Source organism: Loxodonta africana, chromosome 15, assembly GCF_030014295.1.
Source record: "Loxodonta africana isolate mLoxAfr1 chromosome 15, mLoxAfr1.hap2, whole genome shotgun sequence".
Classification (NCBI taxonomy): Eukaryota; Metazoa; Chordata; class Mammalia; order Proboscidea; family Elephantidae; genus Loxodonta; species Loxodonta africana.
The window spans coordinates 41,760,674-41,775,692 of NC_087356.1; the positions used below are offsets into that span (position 1 = coordinate 41,760,674).

Genomic DNA, 15,019 nt, shown 5'->3' on the forward strand with positions numbered 1-15,019 from the left:
GGCCAGGGAAGCGCTTCCGCCACTTGACCGGGCTGTTTGTTTCCTTTGTAACATTATCAATACGAGACAAGACTTAGGCTTACTGCTCAGAAGCCAAAATACATCAGGAAAGTACAAATCACCCACTGTATTACTCAACGTCCCTTGTGGAGCCTTCCTGTCTTTATTCTGGTGATAGGATACTGTGAACCTCCATCACCAGCCGCGTGACCTAATCCCCCCGTGCCTCAGTCTCCGCACTTGTAAATGGGAACACGGATAGCACACGCCTGCTAGGTTGGTAGGAGGCAAAGTGCTGGGCGGCCTGGGCGAAGACGTGCCGCCAGCCAGACCTATATAATTTTCGAGCTCTTTTTGAAAAAAAGATAAAAGGTAGGAATTTATGATTAAAATAGGGCCAACTGTGTTACATCAACACAGTGGAATACTACTGAGCAATCAAGAGGAATGAACTGTTGATAAACCAACAACGTGGAAGAATCCCCAAATGATTATGCTGAGTGAAAGAAACCAGCCCCCCTACCCCGCAAAAAAAAGAGTACGTACTGTAAGGGTCCGTGTATTTAAAACTCTAGGAAATGCAAATTAGTCTATAGCTGGATGGGTGGGGCAGGGGGACACTTCATTATCTTAATTGTAGTGATGGTTTCACCGGTGTATACATTTGTCAAAGCTTACCAGATTGTACGCTTTAAACATGTGCAGTTCATTGTATGTCACTTATACCTCAGTAATCGGAAAACCAAACCCGTTGCAGTCCAGTCATTCCAACTCATAATGACCCTATATATAGGACAGAATAGAACTGCCCCAGGGGGTTTCCAAGGAGAGGCTGGTGGATTCGAACTGCCGACCTTTTGGTTAGAAGCGATCTCTTAACCACTATGCTACCAGGGCTCCTATAACTCAATTAAGAAACCAAACCAAGCCCGTTGCTGTACAGTCGATTTTGACTCATAGCTACCCTAAAGGACACAGTAGAACCGCCCCATACAGAGCTGTTAAAACAAGAAACATACTAGTACAGGGGTTAGAAGGGGGTGGTGACAGGCCCTGAAGCCTGAGTTTTACCAGCTTCTTGGTAAATCTGCCCCGATTGGGCATTTGCTTACTCCTGTGGTACCAAGGGAAACTCTGGCAACGTAGTGGTTAAGCGTTCGGCTGCTAACCAAAAAAAAAGTTCGGCAGTTCAAATTCACCAGCTGTTTCTTGGAAACCCTGCGGGTCTGTTCCACTCTGTCCTATGGGGTCGCTGTGAGTTGTAATCGACTCGACGACAGTGGGTTTGGTTTGTCTTTTTTTTTTTTGGTTTGGTGGTACTAAGAGCAACGCTGTCGGAATTGGGGCCACCAGGGTGCTGCAAAAAGGGGATGTCGCCTGGCTGTACTGCGCAGGAGCGTCAGGCTCTGACATCCCGAGACCGTGGGAGCCAGCCTCCCGATTCTGGTTTTCAGTCACAAATATCTTGAACAAATCTAGGGCCGTATGACACCTTCTTTGATTCAGAAACGCGATTGCCAATAAAGGGTTCCTGCTTCTTTAAACTGGAAATTACGAGTAAGGTGGCTGTAGGCCCGCAAAACATTCTCAAGAGCGCTCGCAATGGCAAGCAAAACGCTAAAAGCGCGATGACTCCTGCAAGTTTCCGGCGGCGCGATTTGTCCCCATAAGCGACTCGTAGAGTCCCCTGGGCTCGGTAACAGCGCCGCTCCTGATTGGCCGCGTGACGCGCACTCCCAGCGTGCTTGGCGTCTGCGCGGGCGGGTCGGCTGGTAGTGGCGATGTCTAGCCGGTCCAAGCGGGAGTCTCGTGGTTCTGCCCGCGGGAAACGCGAATCCGAGTCCCGGAGCAGCTCGGGTCGCGTCAAGCGGGAGCGAGATCGGGAGCGGGAGCTCGAGGCGGCGAGCTCCCGGGGCAGCCCGGTGCGCGTGAAGCGGGAGGCAGAGCCTGCGAGCGCTCGCGAGGCCCCGGCGCCCGCCTACCCAGTGGTGCGGGTGAAGCGGGAGCGCGAGGCGGATGAGGACTCGGAGCCTGAGCGGGAGGTGCGAGGTGCGCGGGGCCGGGCCGGGCCGGGTTGGGCCGGGCTCCACCCTTCCTCGTCCTTTCTTTCCGACTTTCTGAGACTTCCCTGCAAGGAGTGGGGGTGGGGGAATCCAGATGTCAACGAGGACAGTACTAGTATTAGTAATGAAAAGCCCAAACCCGAATGGTTGCCATCGAGTTGATTGGGACTCATGGCAAGCCCATGTGTGCAGGGTAGAACTGCACTCTGTAGGGTTTTAAGTCTGTGACCTCTTGGAAGCATATCGCCAAGCCCTTCTTCTGAGCCGCCTCTGGGTGGGTTCCACTCGACAACCTTTAGGTTAGTATCCGAGCGCTTAGCTGTTTGCACCACTTAGGGACCGCTAATATTAATAATTGTAGTTGTAGTATTTTTGTTAATATTAACAGCAGCCTGCCTTTACTGAATCCCTATGGAGGGTCCGGCACTGGGTTGATTACTTCTCAGGTGTTAACTCCTTCACTTTTTACAACAAAGCTGAGGTGTGTGAGTTTTGCTGTAATTTCTGGGATCAGACCGTTCAGTTAAGAGCCTGAGTGCTGTGCACCTGCATAAAACTACCCCGTTATCCCTTTGGGGTGTAGCAGTCAGGAGGTCTGGATTCTGGTCCTTCCTCTGAGATTGAGTCACTCTGGTTTGGGCAGGTGGGTTTCATATTCTGGTCTGTCTCTAAATTAGTGGAAGTAGCCCTGCCAGTGAAACTGTTACTCCCTCCATGAATTCCCCCTTTGCCTCCTTCCTCTGGGCTCTTTCGGTGTCCCCTAGTACTTGTGAGAGGGTGAGATCTGGAGAACCATCGCCCAGCCTTGGTTTTCTGTGTAGAGTGCTCTCTCTTCCTACTTGTTGAAAGTCTGTTGTTGTCATGGAGTCGATTCCAACTCCTGGCGTCCCCATGTGTGCAGATGGGACCTGCTCTGTATGGTTTTCTAGGCTGCGACCTTTCAGAAGCAGAGCACCAGGCTTTCTCCTGAGGCACTGCTTGGTGGGCTCAGACTACCAATCTTCCTGTTAGTAGTCAAGTGCTTCACCATTTGTGCCACTCAAGGAATCCTGTTGAAAGTCTACCGCTCATCAAATAGGTGCCTGCCACCTCTGAGGAGTCCCTGGGTGGTGGAAATGGTAATGCTTGGCTGCTAACTGAAAGGGTGGTGGTTCGAGTCCACCCAGAAGTGCCTCAGTGGCCTACTTCGGAAAAATCAGCCATTCAAAACCATGTGGAGCACGGTTCTACTCGGACACATGTGGGGTTGCCGTGAGTTGGAGTCCACTTCACAGCAGCTGGTTATCACCTTTGTAACTTTTCCTGTCCAACCCAATTACATCCTCTATTCCTTCTCCCAATTTTGTACTCTTGACTTCAATATATTCCTGTATACTTGTATTCTGGTGAGTTAGTAGAAGTCTATTGAAATGGCAGATGCGTATATCACTCATCTACATGCTAGCGGAGGGGGGCGGTGTCTGGAGGGGTCTCTTGTACCTTGTGGTACTGGTTATCTGTATATGATTATACTGTAATATTTGCTCTTAAATTTCTTGGTCAGGTTATCTGTTTGATATATTTTTGTTTTATGCGCAGGGTCTAGTATAGCATCTTGCTCATAGAAAACCAAACCAAACCCAGTGTCCTCGAATGGATTCCGATTCATGGTGACCCTATAGGACAGAGTAGAACTGCCCCATAGGGTTTCTAAGGAGCGCCTGGCAGATTCGAACGGCCGACCTCTTGGTTAGTAGCCGTAGTACTTAACCACTACGCCACCAGGGCTTCCTGCTTATAGAAAGAGCTTGATTATCTTTGAATAATAACTTCAGGGTATTCTCTGACTTCCTTTACTTAAATAACTGTGGCAGCCTCAGGTATCCCCTTCCTGGCAAGGGAAATGGTTTGTGAGATATTGTGGATAATTGTGGTGAGGAGATTGTTTTCTCTGGTGGACGTATTAGGATTCCAGTTACTGTTAATGTCTTTAAAAAAAATTGTGAAATATATCACAGGCATTAAGATAGACTGAATTTACAGTGAACAGGTACCGTTTAAAGATGAGCATGAATATATATCCATAAATCTACCACTTGCCAAGAACTGTGAAAGGTCTAAGATTTTATCCTATTTGCAGGCTAACAAGTTAGTCTGGCACAGTTTCATGGATGCTGATAAAAAATATGGAACTCCTGGTTCAGAGACAAAGAACAGTTTATTACTCACAGCAGTAGCAGTGGTGAGACTACCAGCATCTGTGTGAGTTCCCTGAGTCAGTTCCCACAGGGCGGCTTGGTTCACCTGTACACACGGTGCCTCACGGGAGAGGAACCCTGAGCTTTGAGAACCTGGATCTTTTATAACGGACAGTAACCTTGCCTTTACTTTGTAAGGAAACACTGTTTCTCTCTTTCAAGGCTGTTCACTGTACCAACATCCCTGACAAGATGATCTGCAGCAGAGGCTGGCAGTGCCTCTGGTCACAAGGTGTGCAGAAAAGTGAGACCCATAGAGAATTGTCTCCTAACACCATTCAGCTTAAGAAGTACCAGTACCTTAGAAGCTCCTGTAGGCCCCTTCCTGGTTGTATCTGCTTCCTTTCCTGCTTGAGTAGTTGCTGTCTCGAATTTTCATTGCATTATTTTCTACTTTACAGTTTTATCTCATATATGTACCATTAAGTTGCACAGTGTTTTGTTTCGTGCTTGATGTAAGTGGAGTCTTACTGTATGTAGTCTTTTGATTTTCCCTTTTGTTTTTGTGAGACATGTTTTTGAGGTTCATCCAGATAGATGTTCATGGCTCTGTAATATTCCATGGGTGATGTACCAAAATGTATTTCACTATTTTACGTGTGATGGACATTTGGGTTGTTTACAGTTTTGGCTCTTTCAAGTGTTGCTGCTGCAAATGTTTTACAATGTTTCCTGGTGTGTGTGTGCAGAAGTTTCTCTAGGGTGTACAATTAGAAGAGAAATTGCTGAGCTGAAGGGTCTGCATGTTTTTAGCTTTGATCCTGTCATACTATTTTCCAAAGGTTGTACCAGCTTATACTTCACCAGCAGCGCTTGAGCTTTCCCATTGCTCCACATATTCACCAATACTTGGGATTTTCTGACTTTATTTTTTCCTCTCTGGTAGGTGTGAAGTGGTATGTCATGTGATGATAAGGTTGAGCTTCTTTTTTATGTATGTAGGCTGTATTCCTCTTTTAAGAAATACCTTTTCACGTCTTTGGTGCATTTTTCTGTTGGGTTGTTTGTCTTTCTTAGTGATTGACAAAGTTTCTGTATGTAATCTGCAAACTAATCCTTTGTTGAGTAGGTGTGTTCAAACTATAGTCTCCAGTTTGCGGCTTGCGCCATTAGTGGGTGTTTTGGGTGTTGCGAGCCTGCTGCGTAGGAGCTCATCTTGCTTAGTTCGTCCCATGTCTGTGTTTCTTTACTTTCACTGGTAGCTGACCCTGAGCACATGTTTCCATTTCCAAAGCCTGTGATGATTTTTCTTTCAGCCAAGAATGGCCGCGTGGATTCCGAGGACCGGAGGAGTCGCCACTGCCCATACCTTGATACCATTAACAGGTCAGTAGAATGGGTGATGAAGGCAGCAAAAAGAACAATGCAATCTCTCCAGAACATACATGGGAAAACATCTTAATCTTACCCCTTCTAAGCCTTCTGCTCAGAAAATTGTGCTTCTTGCCATTATTATCAAAAACTTCTTCCTTTACTTTAAAGAGTCAGAGTGTATGTTATAGAACAGGAATGTTGTTTAAGGGTGAATAAATGCATAAAGAGCTTTCAATTCATTTTGAATTTCTGTGTTAGAAGAACAGTGTTATGGGTTGAATCGTGTCTCCCAAAAATGTGTGTCACCTTGGCTAGACCATGATTCTCAGTATTGTGTGGTTGTCCTCCATTTTGTGATCTGATGTGACTATCCTGTGTGTTGTAAATCCTCACCTCTGTGATGTTAGTGAGGCAGTATTAGAGAGAGTTATGCTAATGAGACAGGACTCAATCTACAGGATTAGGTTATACCTTGAGTCAGTCTCTTTTGAGATATAAAAGAGAGAAGTGAGCAGAGAGAAGAGAGACCTCCTATCACCAAGAAAGAAGCACCAGAAGTGGAGAGCGTACTTTGGACCCTACGTTCCTGCACTGAGAAGCTCCTAGACCCAGGGAAAGATTGATGACAAGGACCTTCCCCCAGAGCTGTTAGAGAGAGAAAGCCTTCCCCTGGAGCTGGTGGCCTGAATTTGTACTTCTAGCCTCCTAAAGTGTGAGAGAATAAATTTCTGTTTGTTAAAGCCATCCACTTGTGGTATTTCTGTTATAGCAGCACTAGATAACTAAGACAGGATTTGGTATTGAGAGTGGGGTGCTGCTCTAATAGATACATAAACTGTGGAAGTGATCTTGGAGTTGGGTAATGGGTAGAGGCTGGAAGGGTTTTAAGGTACCTAATAGTAAAAGCCTGGATTGCCTTGAAGAGACTGTTGGAATTATGGACATCAAAGACAATTCTGGTGAAGTTCAGAAGGAAGTGAGGAGTGCTGTAACACTGGAAAGGGCGCAGATGGAAAGAAGCAGCAGCAGAACCAGAAGACTGGTATGAGACAGTGGGGGAGCTGACCTAGTGAGCAAGAGAGCTGAGTGGCTCCAGGCACTTATCAGTAGAGCTAAAAGAGCTTTGGAACACTTGCCCGAGCAGGGCAGACATGGGGCGGGCACAAAAGACCTGAGGGGTCGAGTGGCCAAGGAACCAGGAAACAGAAGCTGAGGAGACAAGGAGTACAGAAAGCAGAACTTCCTCGGTCTCAAAGGGTAGGGCCACAACCTCTGGGGTCTCAAAGGGCGAGGCCACAGCCTCCTAGGTTTCAAAGAGTCAGATCTTCATCAGCTTGATTCTGGAGGGTGGGGCTGCCTTTCCCGAGTGCCAGTGGGATGTGGCCAGATCTGCTGACCAAAGCTGAGGGGTTGGGGCACCATGTCCAAGGGGCAGAAGAATGGGGCCTGTGGGGGCCAAGGGAGTGAGATTGCCACTCAGATGGACTGGGATAATGGGGATGCCCAAAGATGAGGGAACAGAGTTGCCAGTCCAGTGGGCCTGGAAGATGGAGATGAAGCCCAGGGCTGAGGGGCCTCCATTCAGAATCTGGGGAGTGTGGCCAAGACCTAGAGCCTGGAGGGCAGGGCCATTATCTAAACAGTCTCAGAAAACAGAGGATTATTTTCAAGCCTTGAGGGCTAATGTAATGTGCTCTGCTGACTTGCTTGGTGCCTGTTATCCCTTCTTTCCCTCCAATTTCTCTCATTTGTAATGGAAATGTCTTACCTTGTGCTTGTTCCAGCATTGTAGTTTGGAAGCAGATAACTTGTATTTTAGATTTCACAGATGAGGAGGAATTTTGCCCTAGGATGGAATTTGGACTTGGAGTTGATTTGAGACTTTTGAGATGATGTGATGGGGTGAATGTGTTTCATATGTGGCAAGGTAGAATGTTACGGATTGAATTATGTCCCCCAGAAATGTGTTTCAACTTGGCTAGGCCATGATTCTCAGTATTGTGTGGTTGTCCTCAATTTTGTGATCTGATGTGATTATCCTACGTGTGGTAAATCCTCACCTCTGTGATGTTAACGAGTCGGAATCAACTGAGTGCGGCGGGTCTTTTTTTTTTTTTTAATGACGTTAACGAGGCAGGATTAGAGGCAGTTATGTTAATGAGGCAGGACACTATCTACAGGATTAGGTTGTACCTTGAGTCAGTCTTTTTCGAGATATAAAAGAGAGAAGTGAGCAGAGAGGAGAGGGGCCTCCTACCACAAAGAAAGAAGAGCCAGGAGCAGAGCTCGTACTTTGGACCTGAGGTGCCTGTGCTGAGAAACTCTTAGACCTGGGGAAAGCTTGATGACAGCGACCTTCCCCCAGAACCAACAGAGAGAGAAAACCTTCCCCTGGAGCTGGTGCCCTGAATTTGTACTTCTAGCCCCCTGAAGTGTGAGAGAATAAATTTCTGTTTGTTAAAGCCATCCACTTTTGGTATTTCTGTTACAGCAGTAGTGATGAATAAGACACATGGGTACGGTGGTGTCCTTCTAAACCTCAGTACTAAAATATTTATGGAGTGCTCATATATACCAGGTACAATACTAAGTGCTTGGGATTCAGCAGAGGGGGAAAAAAAAGACAAAAATTAGTCCTAAAGCAGAGGTATTTACCTCATCATTGTATACCAGGTACAATACTAAGTGCTTGGGATTCAGCAGAGGGGGAAAAAAAAGACAAAAATTAGTCCTAAAGCAGAGGTATTTACCTCATCATGGTCCTCTTTTCTCTGAGCCCAGATGTCATCTTAGAATGCTTTCAATCTGCCCAATAGAACTTTCTGCAAAAACGGAATTGTTCTGTGTAAGGGATGTCCCATGTGGTAAGCACAAGCTGCATGTGGCTGTCGAGCACTTGAAATGTGGCTTGTGCAACTGAGGAACTGAATTTTAAATTTTATTTAGTTTTCATTTTAAAAATTTACATGTAAATAACCACATGTGGCTGGTGGCTCCTGTATTGGATGGTGCACCTCGGAGGGACATTATCAATTATTTAGAGTGCTGTTTGAGAAGGAATCCTTTGGCCGCCTGTGGATTCAGTGGAGGTAAGAGTTGTCTCTCACCTGCCCACACTCATAAATAGACCTATTTGTGGGTACTCCCTGAAATTCTTCAGGTTTTGCACTTACTTTTATGGACAAAAATAAATTTTTATTTTTATAAAAATACACTTTTGTAAAAAATAATTTTTATAAAAGCATAGATTCACTCTTCTATGCCCTTCAATGCCTAGTCTTTTAATTTGGAGTGCCTTTGGGGCCCTGTTCCTTAGTCCAGTTCTGGGAGCTTTCCCTTCAGAGAAAGTGACTGCAGTGGCAGGTCCTTGACCAGTTATCAGTATTACTGAGAAGGAGGGTCATTGGCATTGTTTGTCTGGTGGGGACACTTGGCTCTGCTTTGGGGTGTGGTGGGAGAGGAATAGTTAATGCTCCCCACAGTATATGTGTGGTTGTTGAGCCGTTCTCTGAAGAATGCTATTTCACATTGTGGAACGTAGGGTCTGTTCTGCTTCGCCTGGCTGCCCTCCTAGACATCCGCCCCTATTAACTGCTTTTCCTTTTGTTTTGATTCTTTTAGGAGTGTGCTGGACTTTGACTTTGAGAAGCTGTGTTCCATCTCCCTCTCCCACATTAACGCTTATGCCTGCCTGGTGTGTGGCAAGTACTTTCAGGGTAAGTAAATGTGATAAGCTTGCAGGGTGTTAAGCATTAACCACAGGTCTGCTCCAGAGAGTTTTCTTTTTTTAAAGAAAGTAAATTGCTCTCAGGATTCGTGTCTGATGACCCTTCTGTTAGTCCACATTTTCTCTCAGAAAACCAACAGGAGGCTCTCTGATTGGTCAGAACCTGAATACTTCTCGAAGTGAAAGAGAATGTCGTGTGAAAGTCTGTGTCAGGGATCTCAAAGAGTCTGGGTTGCCAAATCTCTAATGTTTTCCATGTTTATGTCTTTTTCTGAGAATCTTCTTGCTCTAAAGACTTTTTATGTCTGTTCTTTTCTGAAAATTTGTTATTTCAGTTCATTCAGACCAGGCAAATGCCATGTATGTCGGTAGTATAGTGGAAGTTTTGAAGAATTACGAACTACATCCCTTGCTCTTGTAAGGAGTCGAGGTTAACACATAAGCAGCCGGTCAGCTCTGTAAGCCCATAAAGATGACCGCCGGACTGTGGTGCTCAGTGCAGCTGAAGGCAGCAAGAAGTGGAAAGAAGGAAAGACCAGTGTTAGCTGGAGTGTTTGAGGGAAGTTCATGGAGCAGGTGGTGCTGGGACTTGAACTGGCAGGACATTGAGGGTTTGGATGGGCAAAGGGGGAGATATTCTAGAAGGGAATGACACGAACAGAGGCACCTAGGTGCAGGGCTATCCCAAACGTGGGCAGTTGGAAATTCAGGACTGAGCGGTGATGGATTGTCGCAGGGTGTATATGCGTATGTGCTTGTCTACGCATGTGTGTGCGTGTGTTACATATGGTAGATGCACAAACCTTTAATGCATATGAAGCTGGTTCATATATATGGATATTTCACATTCATTTATATGACATTAGTTTCCCCAACCCATGGCTCATGCCTTCTAGGGAACAAAGTACCTGATAGCGATTATTTTTGCTACATTTTGTGATAAGAGATGCTCACGTGGGAACTTCATTTCATGGATGGCATCATTCTTTGGTTTTGCTGATATTAACATGTTCCAGTACAAAACAGGGAAAGGAAAATCAAGCCTGATCTGTGCCTTCTGGAACCTGCCCTTCTCTTACAGCCTTTCATCCTTCTCTGCAGGCCGGGGTTTGAAGTCTCACGCCTACATCCACAGCGTCCAGTTTAGCCACCATGTCTTCCTCAATCTCCACACCCTCAAGTTTTACTGCCTTCCAGACAACTACGAGATCATTGATTCCTCGCTGGAGGATATCACGGTCTGTGTCCAGGAGAGCTAGTTTGCAGGGAAGACTCTCAGTCCCCTTGGGTGTGGGTGGAACCCGGAAAGCCAAGTAAGGAGGTCAGGGCTCATAATTGTATCCTGTGGTCTGCAGCCTCGTCGTTATTTCTGCCTTATAACTATCGAGGGCTGGGAGTGAAGAAATATGGCTGCTTTCTAAACCAAAAAACTAAATCCACTGCTGTCTAGATTCTGACTCATAGTGACCCCATAGGGTTTCCAAGGCTGCAAATCCCTATGGAAGCAGACTGCTGCATCTTTCTCCCTTGGAACCACTGGTGGTTTTAAACTGCTGACCTTTCACTTAGCAGTCAGTCACTTTCTACTTGGAGTTAAAGCTTTTTTTTTTTTGTAAACCAAAATGTCAAGTTATTTAAATGTGGGACATTTCTTTCCAGCTATTAAAGTATCTGTGTCCATTAGGAAATCTTAGTATCAGAGCATCTGGTAGATGGAGTTAAAGCATTTTTTGTGGGATCAGTTTTCCTTCCACGTTTTGGAGTAGGGCTGTGAATTGCACCTGGTGTAGTACACTGGGTACCAAACTTACCAGCTCCTGACTACTTTTAACGCGATGTAGCCAGAGTGGCCAGCACGCCCCATTTGACGGCTCTGGTCTCTGACCTGTGCCAAGGGTTACTTGCTGTACTAACTGGAGAGCCTCTTACGCTTTGATTAATATTGAAACCATTGGTTATCATTTTCCTTTTTTAGCAAGTGGCTCCGTATTCATTGTGTTAAGTATTCCGTTTCTTTTTAAGGAAAGCTAGGTGTTCAGAGTTTTTGAAATACTACTTATGCTACTTTAAAAGTTTAATATAGCTGAGTTTAGGTAGTTATGGACCGTATTTACAAGGGAGGATTTGAAATGAAGATTTCAGAGTGCGTTAGTGACGAGCTCTGTCCAGCCCGTGGCACGTTTGGCTGACCCGCGTGGTACTAACTGGGAGAATTCTGATCCCACATCCCCAGTCATAGGGAGCCACGAGCTCCTCAGTCCTGCCTGAGGTGAGGAGGCTCTCAGGCTCCTGAGCTGAGGGGACGTGCTGGCTGTGTGAGCTCACAGCCGGGACTCAGGCTCCCACTGCCTTCAGAGATTGGAGCGGTCCTGCAGTTTCTGGCAGTCGTTTACCTTGGGGCTGGCCAGGTAGCTGAGGTCTGAGCAAAGACCTGGGGTTCAGTGATTTGGGGCTAAACGTGGAGATCCCCTTCTAGATTAGCAGTGTGGAGAGGATCTACCCCACGTTACTTGGCCTTTACACTTACTGTTGGGGCCTTTTTGGGTGTGTGGTCAGAACTTCATGACCCATTCATTTTTTGTTTTTGGCAGAAGTTGCTGTTCCAGACATACTTTGTCTGTTCTGGGAATTCTGTTTATAGTCCTCAGACAATGTAAAATTTTCTTGTGCTTGCAGTATGTATTAAAGCCCACTTTCACGAAGCAGCAAATTGCAAACTTGGATAAGCAAGCCAAATTGTCCCGGGCTTATGATGGTACCACTTACCTGCCAGGCATTGTGGGATTGAACAACATAAAGGCCAACGACTACGCCAACGCTGTCCTTCAGGTAGGGTCAGGATGGGAACACTGAAGAAGAGAGGGTAACCCAGTAATGGTGTGGGGTCAGCCGAGAAATCACTGCTGCCTTGTTGAGCACAGTCGAGTGGTCTCCAGGCATTGAGTCCTGCTGAGGACTCTGCAGAGTATTTGTTCTGCAGCAAGCAGTATATTCCTGTGTGTGCTCTCGGGACTGCTGCCACATGTGAGGCTTTTCCAGCCACTGGCCTCATGGCCTTGGAGTGTCTTAGGGAATGAGGGATGGAATCTGGGTGTTGCCTGGTGATACCAAACTAGAAACGGCTAGCTAGATAACGCATTTTATACTGGTGCAGATGTTCATTGTCTCGGCTGTGAGATGTCTCATCCCTTCCCCATGCTTATGCCCCAAATGGGAAAGATAGAAAGTCAAAGCTGACCTATTTTCAGTGAAAAGTTTTTTTTTTTTTGTAATTACATAATAGTATGTGCATATTATAGAAAAATTGGAACATGTTGGTAAGCATAAGGCATAAATAAGAAACTTATGACAATCCCACTTCAAGAAAAAAATTGATTAAAAAACCTACAAACACAAACATAGGCTCATTGAGGGAAAATGTGTAAAGTGAAAAGTGAAAGCTTTGTTCATTTCCTTACCCACTGCTCTGTCCCAGGGGAGTTAACAGCATGTAGACTTGCAGAACTTTTTCTGAACATATTCACACATTTAGAATATTCCATCATGTGGCAATATCATGGCTTATTTTGCCATTCCCAGTTGATGGATAAAATTTAACTTACCTTTATTTCCCCTGTTTCCAGTGCTGCATTGAGCATCCTTCTGTAGACAGTCTTACATTTTTTGTGATAGTGTTATATTTTGTTATATTTCTTTTCTGGACTTTCAAAATGCATACAACTACATGTTTTTTATTTATAAAGTAATATACTATGTGTATGCATCTTAATATTTAATTTACAAGTGTTCTTCTAGAGTATTCCTTTTTTTTTTTTAAACCTACATTAATGTTTCATTAGAAAAAGCCAGTGAGCAATACACATTTAAATCTCTTCTGCCAGAATTATATGCCCGCTTTCACTAATTTTTTTTTTTAATTCATTTTTGGTGAAGATATACACAACAAAACACACACCCATTGATAAATTTTTGGGTGTACAGTTCATTGGCAATGGTCACATACTTCACATTGTGTCACCAGCCTCCCCATTTCTGCCCATATTGTTTCACCACCGTGAACTTAGACTCTCTGCCCCTTAAAGTTTTCATCTGTGCTTTAGGGTTACCATTGTCAATTTGATTTCACACAGATAATTCTTCAGAAGAGTGCAATGCTCAAGGCAAACATTGTTTGTTAATTTAGCTAAATTGTTTAAAGGTGATTTCATGGGATAGTTTTGGTTCAAGGTGTAAAAGTGTTTCCAGGCAATAGACTCAGGGTTTCTCCAGTCTCATTGTATCCAGTAAGTCTGGTTTTCATAAGAATTTGAAGTTCTGTTCTACGTTTTTCCTCCTTTTGATCAAGATCTGTCTATTGGGTACTTGATCAAAATGCCAAGTAATGGTAACCAGGTGCCATCCATTTCTTTTGATCTCATGGCAAAGGAGTATAGCATTATTAATAATTTCATGTTAATTCATTTTATTGATAAATTACAACCTATTTAATCTATCTCCTATTCTTGTATTAGTGCATTCAGCGCCTAGATTCTATGCTCTGGGGGGTTTGTAGCAATTTACAAACCCACCAGCAACACGAAAGAGTGTTCTTTTACCTTACGTTGTCACTAATACTTAAAAAAAATGTGTGTGGTGTGTATTGTGTGTGTGTATATACATGTATATACATATTTTGTGTACTTGTATGTATGTAGCCATTTTGATAGGTACCTCCATTTTGACTTACATTTTTGGATCACTTCTAAAGTTGATTTCATCTTTCAACGTATTAACTATATTCTTTTCTTGAGTTGTTGGGCCTTATGTGCTTGTTTTTCTAATAGTAGCTCATCTTAACTGAGTTTTAAGAAATATGTAATAAAGATAGTAGCCTGTTTCTGTTATATAAGTTGCAAGATGTTTTCACTCAATTCTTATTTTGCTTTTAAACTTTGTTTATATTTCTGCCATGAAGAACTGGGGAAACAGTTGTGTAGGCTTATCTACTAGTTTCAGTGTCTGCCCTTGGTGACAAGCTTAGTCCCTGGGAAGGTCAGATCCTTGTGGAGAGAGACTTTTCAGACTGTTCCTCTCCCAGCCTCTTACAGCTCTGTGAAAACTACTACGGATGGACAGACAGGGTTTGAACAGAGTCAGGGCACTTGGTCTTGACTTTGATGAATTTAAGCTCCCATAGGAAATTCTCTTATAAAAACAAAGAGATGAATAATAAACTCTCTGTGATGATGTTTCCAGTGAAATAGGGTTGAATGGATCAGGGATCCTGTGGCTGGATCATTTCTCTGAGGTAGCTACTGTTTGTGTGACTGCTGGTCTGTGGGGGTGGGTCTTGTTCTAGGGTGTGGAAGCCAGAGAGCAAATGCTACACAATATGGATTACTGAGAATTAGTAAAAGCTTTTATCCATATTCATCTTTTGAGAGTAACTTCCTTGAAAGCAATTAGCCTCTAAGAAGAAAGCCCTGTTTCTTCTATAGCTGAGGGAGGCTTGTCGAGGCTTTCCTGATCACCTGTGTTTTGAGTCATCTTCCCCAGAGACACCTGGATTTATTGTATTTAGTAGAAACTCTTGCCTTTTCTGAATGGGTTATCTTGCCACGAAATGTGGGCTCATAGTAAACACTGTGCTGGTGAGGACCCGTGAGCCCATGAGGAAAGGACCCGGGGGCATACCGTGT

The 15,019-nt window shown here is 44.6% G+C and overlaps 1 protein-coding gene across 3 annotated transcripts in view; it reads left to right on the forward strand.

The window, feature by feature from the left end:
* Positions 1-1,762: 1,762 nt before the first annotated feature.
* USP39 (ubiquitin specific peptidase 39) overlaps positions 1,763-15,019 on the forward strand; it is a 36,341-nt gene continuing 23,084 nt past the window's right edge. Inside the window, exons 1-5 of one of the 3 annotated variants that reach the window (XM_023539381.2) lie at positions 1,764-2,049; positions 5,557-5,626; positions 9,236-9,330; positions 10,443-10,579; positions 12,018-12,170. In XM_023539381.2, the coding sequence (XP_023395149.1) occupies positions 1,782-2,049; positions 5,557-5,626; positions 9,236-9,330; positions 10,443-10,579; positions 12,018-12,170 (723 nt within the window). In that variant the 5' untranslated portion in view covers positions 1,764-1,781. Of the gene's footprint in view, positions 2,050-5,556; positions 5,627-9,235; positions 9,331-10,442; positions 10,580-12,017; positions 12,171-15,019 lie in introns of all 3 variants that reach the window. The other 2 variants (XM_003420425.4, XM_064268805.1) reach the window with 2 other exon arrangements.